Below are 19,442 nucleotides of genomic sequence, written 5' to 3' on the forward strand. Positions count from 1 at the left end.
TGTATTGTATTGTATTGTATTGTATTGTATTGTATTGTATTGTATTGCATTGCATTGCATTTTTTAGCCACAGGGCATGCAGGATGTTAGTTCTGGGATCCAACACATGCCCCCTGCTGTGGAAGCACAGAGTCTTAACCACTGGACCACCAGGGAAGTCCTTGGGATATTTTTTGCAACCCAGCAGAGTTATGCCTCCTAGAGGCAGAATTGGTGCTCTGGTGCTAAACAGAAGTCAGAGAATAAAGAAAGAAGCTTAATGTAATGGGAAATAAGGCTAGTCCCATGAATAGGAATGGCTTCTGATGGGATAAAGACACAGAAAGCTTAAACTTTCAGAAAAATGTAAGTTAGAGAAAGGAACATAGCAGAAAGTGGAAATGGAAGACATTATGAAAGAGATATGAAATGTTTAATCTTTCGAAGGTTAGTTTCTGCTTTAATATAAAGATGTGCAAGTCATAATATCCTAGAATGCAGTTCCTCTGTCAGAAATTATCATGGACCTCTTAACCAGAGGTCTTCATGATTGCAATTTCTATGGATAATGAATATTTATACATTATTAAATATTCGATAATGAATATTTATTCATTATTAAATATTCGATAATGAATATTTCTAAGAAAAATGCTTAGTTCATTCCTGCTTTTCTTCCTTTTGTGCATCACAGGCTTCTTATTTTGTTTGAGATTTCTTTCCACTACTATGTGAAGTAGAATGCCTCTCAGCCTCAGCTGCAGTTACCGGTCTGAACCCCAGAGCTATGGACCCTCTAAGAACCCACAGACCTGAGGAATTATGTAGGTCCGGATCATCTGCTTTCAGGCAAGAATTCATCTCCCGGTATTGAATTTCGTGGACAGAGTTCTCTCCTCTTGAGGAAACTGACAAAAGAGGTCGTAGGTTAGGAGTCAGGGGGGCATAATAAAACTTTCCCTCCCTATGTGTGCTTTTTCTCAGCAGTGCAAACACACCCAGTCATCACCTAAGCCCTTGTCTTGTTTCCATTCTGTTCTACTACCAAGCTTCATGAAACTAACCCAGGGGTCCAATTGCCATCTTATTATTCCCCAGTTTCTTCTCCCAAGGCAGCCAGCATTCTTCCATAATTCACTGGAGATTTGTCTAAAATCTTTATAAAACTTATCCTTTCCTGTTCATTCTCACTATAAAGTCTTTTTCATCTTTCATCTCAACTATTTCAAAATCCTATCTTAGTCAATAACGTGGTTCTCTTTCAGCCCCTCAGATGTCCAAACAGAACTTTCTAAGAGCCTGCCTGAATACTCTGTCCACTATACCATACTTTTTAATCACTGTTAATCTTCTTACTGGGAAATACAGAACTTCATGATTTGTTTCTTCCCCTTTCTTCAGCCTCATCAGGAACTTCTGTCCTTGAACTCATGTTTTACTTACCCCCACCAAAACACCAAATGTGCCATCTTTTAAGCTTCTCTACAGTTGTAAATATTTTTTTCTCTCCCTGAAATGCACTCCTTTGTCTCAAAATCTCCTAGAAGCCTCTGATACTCCCTTTTCAGTTAATTAATGTATTTTCTGGGCCCCCTTTGTTCTTTATTCATGTTACTATATAATAATACATTGCAACTTATTTATTTACATATATCTCTCTTTCACTAGACTGGAAATTACATAAAAACAAGAACGTTGGATTATCCATGTCTGAGTCATCTTCAGAACCTAGCATGTTGCTTAACAGAACAGTAAATTTTGTAATAAGTATAGAGTAAGAGCAAATAATGTTTGGGCAATAAAGGATTCATGTATCACACAAGCATACTCATTCTAAACAACCAATTCTATAACATCCAATTAAAGATGTAGATAGACTATCTGCTGTTGTTTTTAGTTGCTAAGTCGTACCTGACTCTTGCAACTCCATGGACTATAGCTTGCTAGGCTCCTCTGTCCATTGAGTTTTCCAGGCAAGAATATTGGAGTGGATTGCGTTTCCCTCTCCAAGGGATCTTCCTGACCCAGGGACAGAACCCAAGTCTCCTGCATTGGCAGGCAGATTCTTTACCACTGAGCCACCAGGGAAGCCCATAGCTACATTATAATAATCATCAATACAAGCAGTACCCCTTTTCTTCTCTGAATTTTTGTTTCTTCTTTTGGGGAAACTGCTTAAATCTCTTCTAGGTTTCCTCTTTGTGGCCATTTGATACTTGAATCTAATTTTGTTGTTGTTGTTGTATTATTCCAAGAAATTTCTTATGCCATAGAAATGTTAGAGACACGATAATTTGGCTCAGACCTGCAAGCCGCTGTCTCTGTCTTCGCCTCTGAATCCACAGGAGGGTTGCGATGAGAAAGGCCAACAGAATGACCCCGAGGACTCCAAGTACAACAGTGGATGAGTGACCTGAGCACAGGGAAACACCACAAGAGGTAATAACATCTTAGTTAAAAGACCTAGGTCCCCAGTTACTATCCTTTTCTAGGTCAACTACAGGATTGCTGAAGTGAATTTCAGCTTCCTAGAGCTTCTGACCCAAAACATCTTAATAAGAGGGATTCTAAATAATGCAGACAATCGGACCCATGCTCAGAAATCCCTTGATATACCTGCGGCCTTTAGTGATCCTTTGCTTTCTGCAATTTCTGTAGGAGAAAAGAGGAAAGACTCAATTCTGGGAGTTACATACGGAACAGTTATGTCTGTTTCCTGTCTGGGGATTTAGACTCTCAATCAAGTAAACTACTTCTTCCCACCCAAAACTAGAGACCCTTAGTTTTTCCTCCCTCTGCACACGGACACATGTAAGCTAAATGCTTTTCCTCAGTGAAAGTCACTCAGACGTGTCTGACTCTTTGCGACCCCAAGGACTGTAGACCGCCAGGCTCCTCTGTCCAAGGAATTCTCCAGGCAAGAATACTGGAGTGGGTTGCTCTTCCCAACCTGGGGTTCGAATTCAGGTGTCCTACATTGCAGGCGGATTCTTTACCATCTGAAGACCAATGTATAACAACACGCAGGATTCTCTCCCCACCAGGTCTCTGGGTTGGTACTTCCGGTCCTTACACAATGCACTTCCCCGCCCACCCTTTCCTCGCTGCCGCCGCTGGAGATTCCAGACCCCTTGCGCTCACCTGAGCACTTCACAGAGGCATCCTCCTTGTGCCCGCAGTCACTGTGTCCCCAGTATCTGGCAGGACAATCCCACAGGGAGGACTCATTGCCCTTGCACTTCACTTCATTGAGCCATATGGGCCCAGTTCCCTGGCCGAACGCTGCCTCTTTTGCTGCCTCCAGAGCTAAGCCACAGCCCAGCTGGCGACACACCACCTGGGCATCGTTAAGGTCCCAGGAGTCGTCACACACTGTGCCCCAGGAACCTCCGTGCCAGACCTCCACGCGTCCAGAGCAATTAGTGGTTCCTTCCTGAAGCCTTATTTTATCTGAAAAATCAGAGACATCTTGATCATTTCTGAGACGATAAAAAACTCCCAGGAGGTCACAGGAGAAAAGAAAAATTTGAAATTCTTTTTTAAAAATCTGTTTTAAAAGATTTTTTAAAAATCTGTTTGGGGAACAAGTGTATACCTGTGGTGGATTCATGTTGATGTATGGCAAAACCAATACAATATTGTAAAGTAATTAACCTCCAATTAAAATAAGTAAATTTATATTAAAAAAATACAAAGAGGAAAAAAATCTGCTTGCTTATTGAATATGTATTTGGAATTTTACAACATTTATCTTTCATGGAAGTGCATGTCCTTCCAACAAACTGGTGTATTAAATATTTCATCCTGGACATTAGAACGTTAGTGTGACTTAGTAAATGTCAATGAGATAAAGTTACCATTGTAAATGTATTAGGTTGGTCAAAAATTTTGTTCCATAATTATAGACAAGTGAACTTTTTGGCCAACTCAGTATAAATCCTCTCAAACAACCAGATAAATAGAAATCTTCCAGTTTAAGAAGGTGTAGAACAGGGAAATAATTCAGGATTGATCTTTCTGACTGCTTCTTTCCTTGTATTGAGTGTAACAAGATATTATTTGAAAGAAAAATGGAGCAATTCAATAGTCAAATACTGAATTATATATTCTCTGATCCTAATTTGTTCACAGAGAAAGCACAACTGAGTAAAATTTTTGAGAAGGCCATCAGAGTATGATCATCTTTGAGAAAATGGTCATTGATCCTGAGTATCCAAAGGACAAATTAAATAAAATCAGTTACAGCATCCAGGTAGAATAAGGGTTAACCAAACCTTACTCATTCTCACTGAGTTAGATCGAGATGAGAATGGAGCAACAGAATGAGATTGTCATACAGGCCCACAGATACTCACCAGCACATGTGATCCAGGTCTCCTCTGAGGGGCTGGCCAGTCTCCTCTTCCACGGAGATGATGGGCACTGCCATAAGGTTTCAGGTCCCTTAGGACACTGGACATTGTCCACCCACATGTACCTGTGCTCCACCTTGTCTGAAGGTGCTGGTCTGATACTCCCTTTGTCTGCACAGCCAAGCTGCCTGCATACCACCCCCACTGTGGTTGCAGACATGTCACTCTTGCCCACGCTGCCCCAAGCTCCGTTGTAAAAAACTTCCAGGCGCCCTGCACAGGTCTCGCTGCTGGTGTCACTGATGAGTCTGAGAGACATGAACTCTGGGGTGAAATAAATAGTTAGCAGTTTTGCCTCTTTCCTGAACATCCAAAGGACTCTCTTCATTTTCTGATATGTGCATGTTTTTAAAAATAGGTCAGTGTTCTTCCCTGGTGGCTCAGATGGTAAAGAATCTGCCTGTAGTGCAGGAGACTGGGGTTCAATCCCTGGGTTGGGAAGACCCCCTGGAGAAGGCAATGGCTACCTACTCTAATATTCTTGCCTGAGAATTTTATGGACAGAGGAGCCTGTCTGGGTACAGTCCATGGGGTTGCAAAGAGGTGGGCATGACTGAGCAAGTAACACTAACATGATCTAACAGGATATGCTATTATTAGAAATTCTTTGGTAACTTCTTGATGATTTGGTACAGTCAGCAAAAACAAGACCAGGAGCTGACTGTGGCTCAGATCATGAACTCCTTATTGCCAAATTCAGACTGAAATTGAAGAAAGTAGGGAAAACCACTACACCAATCAGGTATGACCTAAATCAAATCCTTTATGATTATACAGTGGAAGTAAGAAATAGATTTAAGGGACTCGATCTGATAGAGTGGCTGATGAACTATGGACAGAAGTTCGTGACATTGTACAGGAGACAGGGATCAAGACCATCCCCATGGAAAAGAAATGTGAAAAAGTAAAATGGCTGTCTGAGGAGGCCTTACAAATAGCTGTGAAAAGAAGAGAAGCAAAAAGCAAAGGAGAAAAGGAAAGATATAAGCATCTAAATGCAGAGTTCCAAAGAATAGCAAGGAGAGATAAGAAAGCCTTCCTCAGTGATCAGTGCAAAGAAATAGTGGAAAACAACAGCATGGAAAAGACTAGAGATCTTTTCAAGAAAATTAGAGACACCAAGGGAACATTTCATGCAAAGATGGGCTCAATAAAGGACAGAAATGGTAGGGACCTAACAGAAGCAGAAGATATTATGAAGAGGTGGCAAGAATACACAGAAGAACTGTACAAAAAAGATCTTCATGACCCAGATAATCACGATGGTGTGATCACTCACCTAGAGCCAGACATCCTGAAATCTGAAGTCAAGTGGGCCTTAGAAAGGATCACTATGAACAAAGCTAGTGGAGGTGATGGAATTCCAGTAGAGCTGTTTCAAATCCTGAAAGATGATGCTGTGAAAGTGCTGCACTCAATCTGCCAGCAAATTTGGAAAACTCAGCAGTGGCCACGGGACTGGAAAAGGTCAGTTTTCATTCCAATCCCAAAGAAAGGCAATGCCAAAGAATGTTCAAACTACCACACAATTGCACTCATCTCACATGCTAGTAAAGCAATGTTCAAAATTCTCCAAGCCAGGCTTCAGCAGTACGTGAACCATTAACTTCCAGATGTTCAAGCTGGTTTTAGAAAAGGCAGAGGAACCAGAGATGAAATTGCCAACATCCGCTGGATCATGGAAAAAGCAAGAGAGTTCCAGAAAAACATCTATTTCTGCTTTATTGACTATGCCAAAGCCCTTGACTGTGTGGATCACAATAAACTGTGGAAAATTCTAAAAAAGATGAGAATACCAGACCACCTGACCTACCTCTTGAGAAACCTATATGAAGGTCAGGAAGCAACAGTTAGAACTGGACATGGAACAACAGACTGGTTCCAAATAGGAAAAGGAGTATGTCAAGGCTATATATTGTCACCATGCTTATTTAACTTATATGCAGAGTACATCATGAGAAACATTGGGCTGGAAGAAGCACAAGCTGGAATCAAGATTTCCGGGAGAAATATCAATAACCTCAGATATGCAGATGACACCACCCTTATGGCAGAAAGGGAAGAAGAACTAAAAAGCCTCTTGATGAAAGTGAAAGAGGAGAGTGAAAAAGTTGGCTTAAAGCTCAACATTCAGAAAACGAAGATCATAGCATCTGGTCCCATCACTTCATGGCAAATAGATGGGAAAACAGTGGAAACAGTGTCAGACTTTATTTTTTTGGGCTCCAAAATCACTGCAGATGGTGATTGCAGCCATGAAATTAAAAGACGCTTCCTACTTGGAAGGAAAGTTATGACCAACCTAGATAGCATATTAAATAGCAGAGAAATTACTTTGTCAACAAAGGTCTGTCTAGTCAAGGCTATGATTTTTCCAGTAGTCATGTATGGATGTGAGAGTTGGACTATAAAGAAAGCTGAGAGCCGAAGAATTGAGGCTTTTGAACTGTGGTGTTGGAGAAGACGCTTGAGAGTCCCTTGGACTGCAAGGAGATCCAACCAGTCCATTCTAAAGGATATCAGCCCTGGGTGTTCATTGGAAGGACTGATGCTGCAGCTGAAACTCCAGTACTTTGGCCACCTCATGTGAAGAGTTGACTCATTGGAAAAGACTTTGATGCTGGGAGAAGGGGATGACAGAGGATGAGATGGCTGGATGGCATCACTGACTCGATGGACACGAGTTTGGGTAAACTCTGGAGGTTGGTGATGGACAGGGAGGCCCGGCGTGCTGTGATTCATGGGGTTGCAAAGAGTCAGACACGACTGAGCAACTGAACTGGACTGAACTGATGATTTGGTAGATTTTCTTAAAATATTTGTTCTATAAATACTTTCAGGTTTTCTAATCTTGGATTTTGTAATTAAGGACCTCTAAAATGCCAACAGTGACTCTAAGTTGACATCTATCCTCAATCAAAAGCTTACTCAGAGCCTTTTATGAATTACACAGTTTGGGGTTTTTCTCTCTAAATTACCGTAATTTTGACTTTGTATCCCTGATCTGTTCATTTTTAGACAATTGTCCTTGACAGTTAAAATTTAGTGAGATACTCAGACACTAAAACCAATGTTTTGTATACATGACCTTAAAATACAATAGTTCCCTTTCTGACACTTTGAAAAGTTAAAGTGAAAGTTGTGTCCGACTCTGTGTGACCTTAGAGACTATACAGACCAGAATACTGAGGTGGGTGGCCTATCCCTTCTCCAGGGAATCTTCCTGACCCAAGAATCAAACCGGGGTCTCCTGCATTGCAAATGGATTCTTTACCAGCTGAGCTAGTTTTGTGTTGTATGTCCTCTACCATATTTATGTCATTAAATGTGAGAGCAAAATCACATCTGGCATATAGAATTTTTCACTTTGCTAAGTCATAGCACCATTTTTTCCCCAATACATTACAATTGAGTACATTTTTCTAGTTCACAATTCTTTCCAATATCTTATCATGTATACAAAACAAGAGCAGTATCTCATTGTGATTCTTTGTCTGTCATAAAAAATTACTTGGGTATGGAGGTCTTTTTATCTGTAGAATATGGTACCAAATGTATTTCTTTTTCTCCTTTAAAAAAAAGAAAAGTTTTATTTATTTTTGGCTATCCTGAGTCTCTATTGCTGCACATAGGCTTCGTGCGGTTGCAATGAGCTGGGGCTACTCTCTAGTTGCAGTGTGTGGGCTTCTAATTTTGGTGGCTTCTCTTGTTGAGGGGCACTGTGGATGTGGAATCTTCTCAGACCAGAGATCAAACCCGTGTCTCCTGCACTGGCAGGCATATTTTCAACCACTGGACCACCAGGGAAGTCCTCTTCTCGTCCTTTTTAATCTACTTTATTAATACAGTAATCATCGTGTGGCACACTGAATCCTTAACCAACATCCAGCACCCTATATGTTTATAAAAGAATTTCTCATTGTTAGTTTTACTGTCATTTTCATGACATGCAAACTCACTTCTGAATTTTCCTCTTTCTGATATCATACTACATACTACCTTACACATGTTTGTCTGTGTGCTTAGTTGCTTGGTCATGTCTGACTCTGCAACTCAGGGACTGTAGCCCACCTCTGTCCATGAGATTTTTCAGGCAAGAATATTGGAATGGGTAGACATTCCCTTCTCCAGGGAAACTTCCCCACCCAGGGATCAAACCCAGGTCTCCAGCATCTTTACTGTCTGAGCCGCCTGAGAAGCCACGTTGCACATGAGGTAGCGCTAACGCATCAGACCCACACTTCCGGCAGCCTGAATCTCACAACTGTTCCCTCTGAACCTGTAGTTCAAGGAGACTAACGCATCAGACCCACACTTCCGGCAGCCTGAATCTCACAACTGTTCCCTCTGAACCTGTAGTTCAAGGAGACTAACGCATCAGATCCACACTTTCGGCAGCCTGAATCTCACAACTGTTCCCTCTGAACCTGTAGTTCAAGGAGTTTGCTCAGATCAATATCCTCCCTACCCACCACCCCATCTCAGCCATTTCTTCCAAAACTGTAACCAGTTGTCATTTTGCAGAACTCACCTGAGCAGATAACTCCTGCATCCTCCTTATGCCTGCAGTTCTGCCGCCCCCAGCCATGGGAACGGCACTGAGAAATGCGAGATTCTTTTCCATTACAGTTCACCTCATCCAGCCAGATGGGCCCTGATCCTTCCCCAAAATGAGCAGAACCCGTGGCATTAATGGCCACACCGCAGCCCAGCTGCCTGCACACCACGTGGGCATCATCCAGGTCCCAGCTGTCATCACAGATGGTGCCCCAGGAGCCCTCATGATAGACCTCTATTCTCCCGGCACAACGCCCACCTCCGTTTACCAGGCGGAGCTGTCCACTCCCTGAAAGAGCAAATGAAACAGTGATAAATGCATTTCTGAGGGTTTGGAAATTATTCTCATAGATAGGCCACCGAATCTCACCTATGCAAGGAACACCATTTTCTTCCAAAACAACGGAGCTTTTTGGATCCGAAGATGATGAATTGCATGGATATAGTGTCTGACTCCGATTTCCTGCAAGCACCAAACATTATCCATCACAAGAGATGCAAAAGGACGGAATGAAGTGAAAGTGAAGTCACTCAGTCATGTCCGACTCTTTGCGAGCCCATGGACACCAGGCTCCTCTGTCCATGGGATTTTCTAGGCAAGAGTACTGGAGTGGGTTGCCTTTTCCTTCTCCAGAGAACTTCCCGACCCAGAGATCGAACCCAGGTCTCCTGCATTGTATACAGACAGTTTACCATCTGAGCCACCAGGGAAGCATGGAATGAAGAAAGGAGGTCAATTGGTATGCTAGATGTATGAACTCAGAACAAACATAGCTTTAGAGAAAGGTGTCTGGGTCAACGAGGCTAAGAATGAATCAGATCCTCTGAGAAGGCGCATGTGTGCCTGTGCTAAGTTACTTCAGTCGTGACTGACTCTCTGCGACCCCATGGGCTGTGCCCACTAGGCTCCTCATCCGTGGGATTCTCCAGGGAAGAACAGTGGAGTGGATTTCCATGCCTTCCTCCAGGGGATCTCCCTGACCCAGGGAAAACCTGTGTCTCTTATGTCTCCTGCAGCTGGGCTCTTCACCTCTGGCACCACCTGGGAAGCCTGAGAAGTTACATGGTAAGTCCTAAATGGGCTTCTCTGATGGCTCAGATGGTAATGAATCTGCCTGCAAGGGAGGAGACCTGGGTTCAATCCCTGGGTTAGGAAGATCCTCTGGAGAAGGGAATGGCTACCCACTCCAGTATGCTTGTCTGGAAATTCTCACGGACAAAGGAGCCTGGTGGGCACAGTCCATGGAGTTGCAAAGAGTCAGACACGACTGAGCGACTGACCCACACACATAAGCTCTATGTAACTATGAGGTCCATGAAAATCAAGTTTACTTTCCACTAAAAAGACAAATGAAGTTAATATTCTAGTACACTTCTCATTATCTCTCAAAGTAGATCATTTCCTTTTATTCCCATTCTTTGCCATAGGTACACCTGCTCCTTTTTGGAAGTATAGTTGATTAACAATGTTGTTAATTCCTGTTAATTCAGCAGTGATGTGGTTATACATATATACATACATACATACATATATACATATATTCTTTTTTTAATACTCTTTGGTTTATCATAGGATATTTTTTATTGGATTATAATTGTTTTTTAATGTTGTGTTAGTTTCTGCTGTACAATAACATGAATCAGCTGTAAGTATACATATATGCCTTCTCTCTTGAGTCTCCCTCCCACAACCCCCATCCCACCCCTCTAGGTCACCACACAGCAATGAACTGAGCTCTCTGTGTTAAACAGTGTCTTCCCACTAGCTATCTCTTTCACACATGATAGCATATATACATCAGTGCTGCTCTCTCATTTCGTCCCGCTCTCTCTTTCTCCGCTTAGACCCACTCTTAAGGCACACCACCATGGGAGAGGCTCCTCATTGGCTGCCCTTTATTCTCTTACCTGAGCAGATTACAGAGGCCACTTGCCCTTCAGGACACAGCGATGCACCCAGAGCAGTTACAGAACAATCACCCATGTGCTGTTCTGTCCCAGTGCAGTGGAACATGTGTCTCCAGAGCTGCCCACTGCCTTTCCCAAAAGGTGCTTTTCCTGGGATAGAAGCAGCAACTCCACATTTAAGCTGCTGGCACAAGACGTGAGCATCTTCCATGTCCCAGTGAGAGTTGCAGAGACGTCCCCAGGTCCCAAGAATCTTGACCTCCACTCTTCCTTCACACGGGGTATTTCCACCCACCAAGCGAACTTCTGTGTATCCTGGAAGGAGACAGGGCTTTAACAAGATGTCTGTGACTACCTAACCCTACCCTCTTCACAATATGGGGACAAAATGAACATGTTGTCTGGGTCTCACTTGAGCAGACTACTCCAATGTCCTTGCTGTGGCTACAAGTCCCATCCGGGCGGGGTGCAACAGGGCAGAGTGAAAGATGGGACTCATCGCCCTCACACTGGAATTCTTCAGCCCAGATCTGTCCATTTCCTTCTCCAAAGTGAGCTCCTCCCAGGATGGAAACAACGGTGCCACACTCTAATTCCCTGCACAGCACGTTGGCCGATTCCAGAGAGAAGTCAGAATCACAGACGGTGCCCCAAGTGTCGCCATGTTTCACTTCAACACGACCGGAGCAGGGAATGTCCCCTCCGACTAGTCTGGGTTCCCTGTGGGCTGAAAAATAATATTTTGGTGAGAGAGAACACGATTCCAAGATCTTCCCTCCTGATGGGAGTGAGGCAGGGAGTCAAAAGTGAAAAAGGGAAACCATTCATTCCTCTTGGATTTTCTGCCTGGAGTTGGGCTTAACAATTTCCAGACCTCGCCATCCTTCACTGGACTACCCTATCAGATAATTATGGAAATTTGCTTCATAGAACCCATAATTTCTGGAGCATGATTACTCTATCCTTTCAGTATTTTGCCTGTATTATCCATCACTTTGGAGCCCACAGATAATGTGTGTTCATTCTCTCTACATTTTATCTCTATATGCACCCACTGCAATCTGGAGTCTGCCCCAACCATTTCAAGTGGTTCTAGGTAAAGACTTTTAATATATCTACTTCCTATTTCCAAAATGAAAAACAGACCTATTTTTTATATCTGTCACACTTGATACATGAGATACTCTTTTTACCCTGTTTTCTCCTCCTTCCTGCCTGACGGTGCTTTATCAGAACCTGTCACGTGTTCCCCAATCAAAGTTCTGTCCTCAGCTTTCTCATCTCCTCAGTGGACATTTTCTCTCAGCTGCCAGTAAATATGTTTTCATCTATACATTTCTCTTTAAATTTATACTCATAAGCAGATCTATTTGAACATCTGGAATTTAAGGTATTCCAAATTGAATGAATTATGCACTGACAAGGCCACCTTAGTCTTTATTCAATTAATGGTATCCAGGACCAAATTAGAACCACCTGAAATTGAACCCCTGTGTTTATCTCCTCAGAAATAATGGTAATAATGATAGCAATGAAGATTAAGTGAACACCTACTATATATGTATATTTGTATGTGGTATTTTGGGCTTCCCTGGAAGCTCAGTGGTAAAGAATCTGCCTGGAGACCCAGCAGCAGACCCAGGTTCAATCCCTGGGTTGGGAAGATTCCCTGGAGAAGGAAATGGCAAGCCACTCCAGTATTCTGCCTGAGAAATCCCATGGACAGAGGAGTCTAGCAGGCTACAGTCCCTACAGGCTAGGGTCATAAAGAGACACAACTTAGCAACTAAACAACAACAACAAATATGGCATCTTAGTATTTACTTAGCAATCATTATTTCATCCTTATTATTGCCTTAGGGTATAATTATTACAGACAAGGAAACTAAAATGCACAGAAGTGAAGTAATTTGCTAAGGTCACACAGCAGGTTAATGAAGGGACAGGGTTTGGAGCCAGGCAGTATAGTATAGAGCCTAGACTCTTGACCCTCACAACACACTGCACATGTGAAAGCCACCTGAACCAGTTGACTGACTCTCCAGCATATTTTTTCTCCATACTTACTGCCAGTACTTTGATGTAATTTGTTACCATACATCATGTAGACTTCTGCAATAGCTTCCAAAGTGGTCTCCTTGCTTTTAAGCCCTCTTTCCAATAAATTTATGTCACAACCACAAATATTAAATTTCAAATATTTTCACATAATTTCTGTCTTCAAGAGAATCAATGTTTCTTTACTGTGTATACAATAATTCATCTTTTCAACAAATATTATTAAGCACTTACAATGTTTTAGGCATTTGGATGGGCTAAAAAATCTATCACAGAGTTCATTCTATCAGTAAGGATAGATAATTCTAATACTACTAATAATAATCATAACCATAGTAGCTAACATACATTGATCACTTGCTGTGCAATTCCCATGAAGGAGTAGATATTACTACCACCGTTTTTGTTTTGTTTTGTTTTGAGGAAATTGTAGCAGAAAACTTTGGCAGCTTCCCCAGTCGCACTCATCTATCCAAATTAAGGAGACATAATAAGCATTATTTTAGCATACTCAAAAAAACTCTATGATGTCACTTTAAAAGCCTTAACATCTATTACTCTGACAATCATACCTGTTACCCCAGCCTAAAGATGTTTTTCAAGCTTCTGTGTCTCTGCAGACACTTTTTGCTCGACTTATATTTCCCAAACTTATGTCTGGGGGACAAAGTCACTGCTTTTCAAGGATGCTCAATTTTTCACTGATTTCTCTCTCCTTCGAGAACACATAATTTAGTAGAAGATATACATGTTCATGTAGTGAGTCCAAAACTAGATACATGTTTTAGATACAAAACTAAGGAAAGAGTTATCAGTTCTATTTGCGCCTTCGTAAGAAAACTATAGAGTACTATAAATCTGAACTGAGCTTTGAAAAAAAGATGAGAAGTTTGCCAAGTAAATGATATGTGATATGGTATTTAAAGAATACAATCATGAGACAGGATGATCTAATTGAGGGATTATGAATAATTTAGTATGGCTGGATTTTAAAAGGTAAAGAAAAGACACACCAGCTATATAGCTGAAGAAATGGAGCACAGGCGTTAAGGGCATGCTTCACTAGGTTGAGAGCTACTCATCAAGATAAGTAAGAGCTTCTTTTAACATTTGTTGTTCAGTCTCTAAGTTGTGTCCAGCTCTCAGCAACTTGGAGGTAATTCAAGTTACACAGAAGATACAAAGTATTTCCTTTAATTCATCTTAAAAGAGAGGAAAGAAAGAAGAGGCATATGGAATTGGGCTTTCCAAAAGGCTTAAGTCTTTTAGAGATGCCTGGAGAAGGCAATGGCACCCCACTCCAGTACTCTTGCCTGGAAAATCCCATGGACGGAAGAGCCTGGTAGGCTGCAGTCCATGGGATCGCTAAGAGTCGGACACGACAGCAAGTTCACTTTCACTTTTCACTTTCCTGCATTGGAGAAGGAAATGGTAACCCACTCCAGTGTTCTTGCCTGGGGAATCCCAGGGACGGGGGAGCCTGGTGGGCTGCCATCTATGGGGTCTCACAGAGTCGGACATGACTGAAGCGACGTAGCAGCAGCAGCAGCAGCTGTCAAATATGACTAATCCTTTTTTTAAATATCACTAATTCTTAAGATCTCTTGACATTACTATCAGCATGACACAGATATACCATCAGCCCTTGCCAATTTCCTAAAATGTTCTAGATCTGATGATATTCTCTATCATAGCAGTATAGAATAACTCAGCCATGCAAAAATTTCACCACTTATCCATTCAATATGTTTGAAGCAAGTTCCATCCAAATTTGAGTTGAATAAGAAACATGTTGCTTTTTAAACAGTTCTATGACTTTACAGCAAATAATGCCTTTACAACACAGTGACTGGAGTTGAGTTTAATCTTGTTGAATCATTATTTGAGAATGAAATTACTCTAAGATATCATTAACTCTTATTCATATGATCCTATTCCACTTTTTGACAGACCTAAGTCTTTGGATAAAAACAGTTTCTTAGATTTTTTCTTTTAATCTCTTGCTCTCTCTAGACTGATCTCGAGCAAATAAAACACAACCAGTGAAAAACAACTTCCCCCTCAAAAAAGCAAAACAAATAGATATCCTCCTATTTCCTTAGTCCTAAAATAGTTGAGTCTAAGGCAAAAGAGAAATCCTTCTTCCAGAAATGACTTGGAGACTCCATTCTCAGCTTTATTTCATAAGTCTGCTAATAACACATTAGTCTATACCACAGAATGGCTTCCTTATACCATTTACTCTGAGTATATGATTAGAATATTGATAATTTACTCCTTTAAGGGATTTTTTTTTTCCCGTTAAGCCTGCTGCTGCTAAGTCGCTTCAGTCGTGTCCGACTCTGTGCGACCCCACAGATGGCAGCCCACCAGGCTCCCCCGTCCCTGGAATTCTCCAGGCAAGAACACTGGAGTGGGTTGCCATTTCCTTCTCCAATACATGAAAGTGAAAAGTGAAAGAGAATTCACTCAGTCATGTCTGACTCAGCGACCCCATGGACTGCAGCCTAGCAGGCTGCTCCGTCCATGGGATTTTCCAGGCAAGAGTACTGGAGTGGGGTGCCATTGCCTTCTCCACCTGTTAAGCCTATGACTGCATTTTTTTAATGTATTTTTTAATTGGAGTATAATTGCTTTACAATGCTGTGTTAGTTTCTGCTGTATACAACATGAATCAGCTATAAGTATATATATATATATATCCCCTCCCTCTTGAACCTTCCTCCCACCCCAATCCCCATCCCACCCATCCAGGTCGACACAGAGCACTGAGCTGAGCTCCCTGCGCTACATAGCAGCTTCCCACTAGCTATCTATTTCATACATGGTAGTTTGCAATGGCACCCCACTCCAGTACTCTTGCCTGGAGAATCCCAGGGACGGGGGAGCCTCATGGGCTGCCGTCTATGGGGTCGCACAGAGTCGGACACGACTGAAGCGACTTAGCAGCAGCAGCGGTGTATACATGTTAATGCTACTCTCTCAATTTATCCCACCCTCTCCTTCACACCCTGTGTCCACAAGTCCAGTCTCCACATCTGTGCTATGACTGCATTTTAACATAAAAGCCATTAACTGAATTTCTGTGCCTGGATTTAGCCCTTTTAATCAATAATCCCTGACATCAGTAACTAAATCTATATTTATTTCTTTCTAAAGAAATGAAGGACAAATATAAGAAATAATTAGAGTTATTTCCTTTTGTTTGGTAATAGATACAATACAGTTTAAAGAAGCACTAATGCATTTTCATCATTTATTCCTTTCCAGACTCCGAAAAAGTATAGCTCATTCTAATCTCAAAATTACCTTTCAGATTTTAGTAAAATACAACAAAATTCAAATGAACAAGTTATTACATTCAAAAGTCCTTTGCACCACCTATACAGTCATCACAAACAAAATGTCTGGGATTCAAACCAATTTTGTGCCCAAAACTCTTAGACATCTTTGTAGCTAGCTTGTCTAAACTACAAGTTGGGGTAAACAGTTGCTTTGTCTTTCTAGTCTTCCTGCTTTACTGAATTTTGCTGGCCCTATCAACCACAATGCCTTATGCTTTATAAAATTCTAAGAATTTAAACAGACTGTGGAATTCATAGTTTGAACTTGACAGACACAGAGATGGTATTTCCATAATTTTTTTCCTGAAAATCTTCTGAAAGAATCAAGTAAATCAAAAAATAAAATTACAAACTCTATTTCTAGAAAAACAAGGACAGAGCTAAAGTCTTAGCCCAAAAATTAGTAGAAGGGTTTCCAAATGCTACAGAAATATAACAAGAGAGTTTACAAAAGAAAGCAAAGTGCACATATGGCAGACAGCAAACAAAAATATGATTTTGTAAAGGGAGGGAACCCATGTTAAGCTGCAAATTTATGCTATTTGGGATTTTTATTATATGCAGCTAAATGGAATCCCGGGCTTCCCTGGTGGCTCAGACAGTAAAGAATCTACCTGTAATGCAGGAGACCTAGATTCGATCCCTGGATCAAGAAGATCTGCTGGAGAAGGAAATGGCAACCCACTGCAATATTCTTGCCTGGAAAAGCCCACGGACAGAGAAGCCTGGCAAGCTACAGTCCATTGAGTCACAAGAGTCAGACACGACCTAGCAACTAAACCACCAATAGAATCCTGTATAATTCAGAATGGGTTATCACAAATAAGGTACTCTAGTAATAAAACCTAAATTTTGGATGGGGTTGAATGGAATTCATGGCTATAATATACTAATGACATAGATATTGTAGGGTGGAAAGCTAGTAAGTATTATTATCCATGGTAAAATATCTGGACAGATGTCATACTGAAAAGAAAATTATATGCTCACTAAAGATGAAAAATGGATAACATATTGGGAAAAGTGTAAAAAAGGGAAAGTACATAAAAAAAGAAAAAAAAATCAGAGGGTTGACATGGCATGAATCCTCCTTGCCACTTTTCACATTTAAGAGAGAGATGGGCTTAGACTGGAAGCCAATAGACTACAAGAAGAAATGGAAGGAAAAATACTAATTTTGTGAGGGAGATATTCTCTGCCTGCAGCTACTGCGTGCATGCTAAGTCACATCAGTTGTGTCTGACTCCATGACCCCATGGACATAGCCCCCCCCAGCTCCTCTGTCCATGGGATTCTCCAGGCAAGAATACTGGAGATGGTTGCCGTGCCCTCCTCCAGGGGCTCTTCTGAATCCAGAGATAGAACCTGAGTTTCTTGCATCTCCTGCATTGCAAGCTGATTATTCACTGCTGAGCCACCAGGAAAGCTGCCTGCAGCTATTAGATATAGTTAATTGAGAGTCCTTTAATTTGAGACTTACAGAATTGAAAAAAAAAAAAAAAACACCTTAAGTATCCTGTCCCCTAAATTAAGGTGATGATAAAACTTCAGATTTAGCAGAAAATAAAATTGATGCTCTGCATATGAAGACAACGAGCCTACCAGCAAAGACAGGATTTACGTCTTGCCTTCCCTCCCAAACCCATGGTTTCAAAGACCTTAGGGGAGTGGCTAATAAATTGAGAGGAAGGGTCTGATCACAGGATAGATCAAAATATGTAATTTATTCTTTGATGGTGGTTATTTTCACATGACATTGGGTTAAAGCAAATAGGCTAGAAATCTACTAAGTTTGAAGAGAATATTTTGCTGAATTTGACAGTGACTAATATCAGTTAGGAGAATGCAATGGCACCCCACTCCAGTACTCTTGCCTGGAAAATCCCATGGACGGAGCAGCCTGCTAGGCTGCAGTCCGTGGGGTCGCTAAGAGTCGGACACGACTGAGTGACTTCACTTTCACTTTTCACTTTCCTGCATTGGAGAAGGAAATGGCAACCCACTCCAGTGTTCTTGCCTGGAGAATCCCAGGGACAGGGGAGCCTGGTGGGCTGCCGTCTATGGGTCACACAGAGTCAGACACGACCGAAGTGACTTAGCAGCAGCAGATATTAGTTAATGAATACTCAACCCAAAAGCAACCCAAGGGTCCCTAAATCAGCATCAGCATGAAGTGGGTTGTGAAAGGTATGCAGCCTCTGGATGGATTATACTCTCGAAACTGAACACAGAACTGATGATAACAACGCACTAGGAAGTACTGCTCTGAGAGGAGCACCTGGGCACACAAAGGACAGAGCACAGATAGCAGCTTCTCAGAGGGCAGAACCTGGTCCATCAGACTGGCTCACCACACTCCCTCACCTGCAGGGCAACTCATTGTTCTTGTCCAGTTGTTGTTTACTTAAGCCATGTCCGATTCTTTGCAACCCCATGGACTGTAGCCACCAGACTCCTCTGTCCATGAGATCTCCCTGGCAAGAATAGTAGAGCGGGTTGTGATTTCCTTCTCTGGGGGATCATCCCAACCCAGGGATTGAACCTCTATGTCCTGCATTGGTAGGCAGATTCTTTACCTACCACTGAGCCACCGGGAAAGCCCTCTTGTCCAGCAGGATATGATAATTACTTTGGAAGAACAGCTCTAAGTGTGTCTTGATGAACACCTTGTTGTTAAAAAGGCATCACTCATCAACAAGTGATTAATATAAAATGCTAAGGATTGTCCACAAGACTAGCCAATCACAGACCACTTTTGAATTTTTTAAAGAAGTTGCATGAAATACATAAAAATGTTCAGAGGGCACAGCCAAGATGACAGAGGAGGAAGATCCTGAGTTATCTCTTCAAGTATACCAAAGTAAAAACTGCTTATGAGAAAGACCAAAGTCTAGCAGAGATCTTCTATAACTAAAGGTATAAAGAAAGAATCACATGACAAGCAGGAGGGGCAGGGCACAGTATAATCAAGACCCATAGGCCCAGGTATGCAACCACCAAATAAGAAGATAATTGCAGTTGCAGAGGTTCTCCCCAAGGATCAAGGAATCCCCCAACCAGTGGTCCTGCACCAGGAAGATAAGCTCCCAGGACATTTGACTTGGAAAGCCAGCAGGGCTTACTTTTGGGAGAGCCAGAGGGCTGTGGGAAATAGAGACTCCAATCTTAAAGGACACACACAAAA

At 41.8% G+C, this 19,442-nt stretch overlaps 1 protein-coding gene across 1 annotated transcript in view; it reads right to left on the reverse strand.

Annotated features, from left to right (window-relative positions):
- LOC120857969 overlaps window positions 1–19,442 on the reverse strand; it is a 119,240-nt gene that overhangs the window by 85,790 nt on the left and 14,008 nt on the right. The window contains exons 7-15 of the mRNA XM_040233890.1: window positions 11,269–11,583; window positions 10,857–11,171; window positions 9,319–9,411; window positions 8,923–9,237; window positions 4,335–4,655; window positions 3,121–3,429; window positions 2,596–2,631; window positions 2,285–2,392; window positions 792–887 (exon numbers count right to left, since the gene is read on the reverse strand). Of these exons, the coding sequence (XP_040089824.1) occupies window positions 792–887; window positions 2,285–2,392; window positions 2,596–2,631; window positions 3,121–3,429; window positions 4,335–4,655; window positions 8,923–9,237; window positions 9,319–9,411; window positions 10,857–11,171; window positions 11,269–11,583 (1,908 nt within the window). The remainder of the gene's footprint in view (window positions 1–791; window positions 888–2,284; window positions 2,393–2,595; window positions 2,632–3,120; window positions 3,430–4,334; window positions 4,656–8,922; window positions 9,238–9,318; window positions 9,412–10,856; window positions 11,172–11,268; window positions 11,584–19,442) is intronic.

This window comes from Oryx dammah, unplaced genomic scaffold (assembly GCF_014754425.2).
Source record: "Oryx dammah isolate SB20612 unplaced genomic scaffold, SCBI_Odam_1.1 HiC_scaffold_29, whole genome shotgun sequence".
NCBI lineage: Eukaryota > Metazoa > Chordata > Mammalia > Artiodactyla > Bovidae > Oryx > Oryx dammah.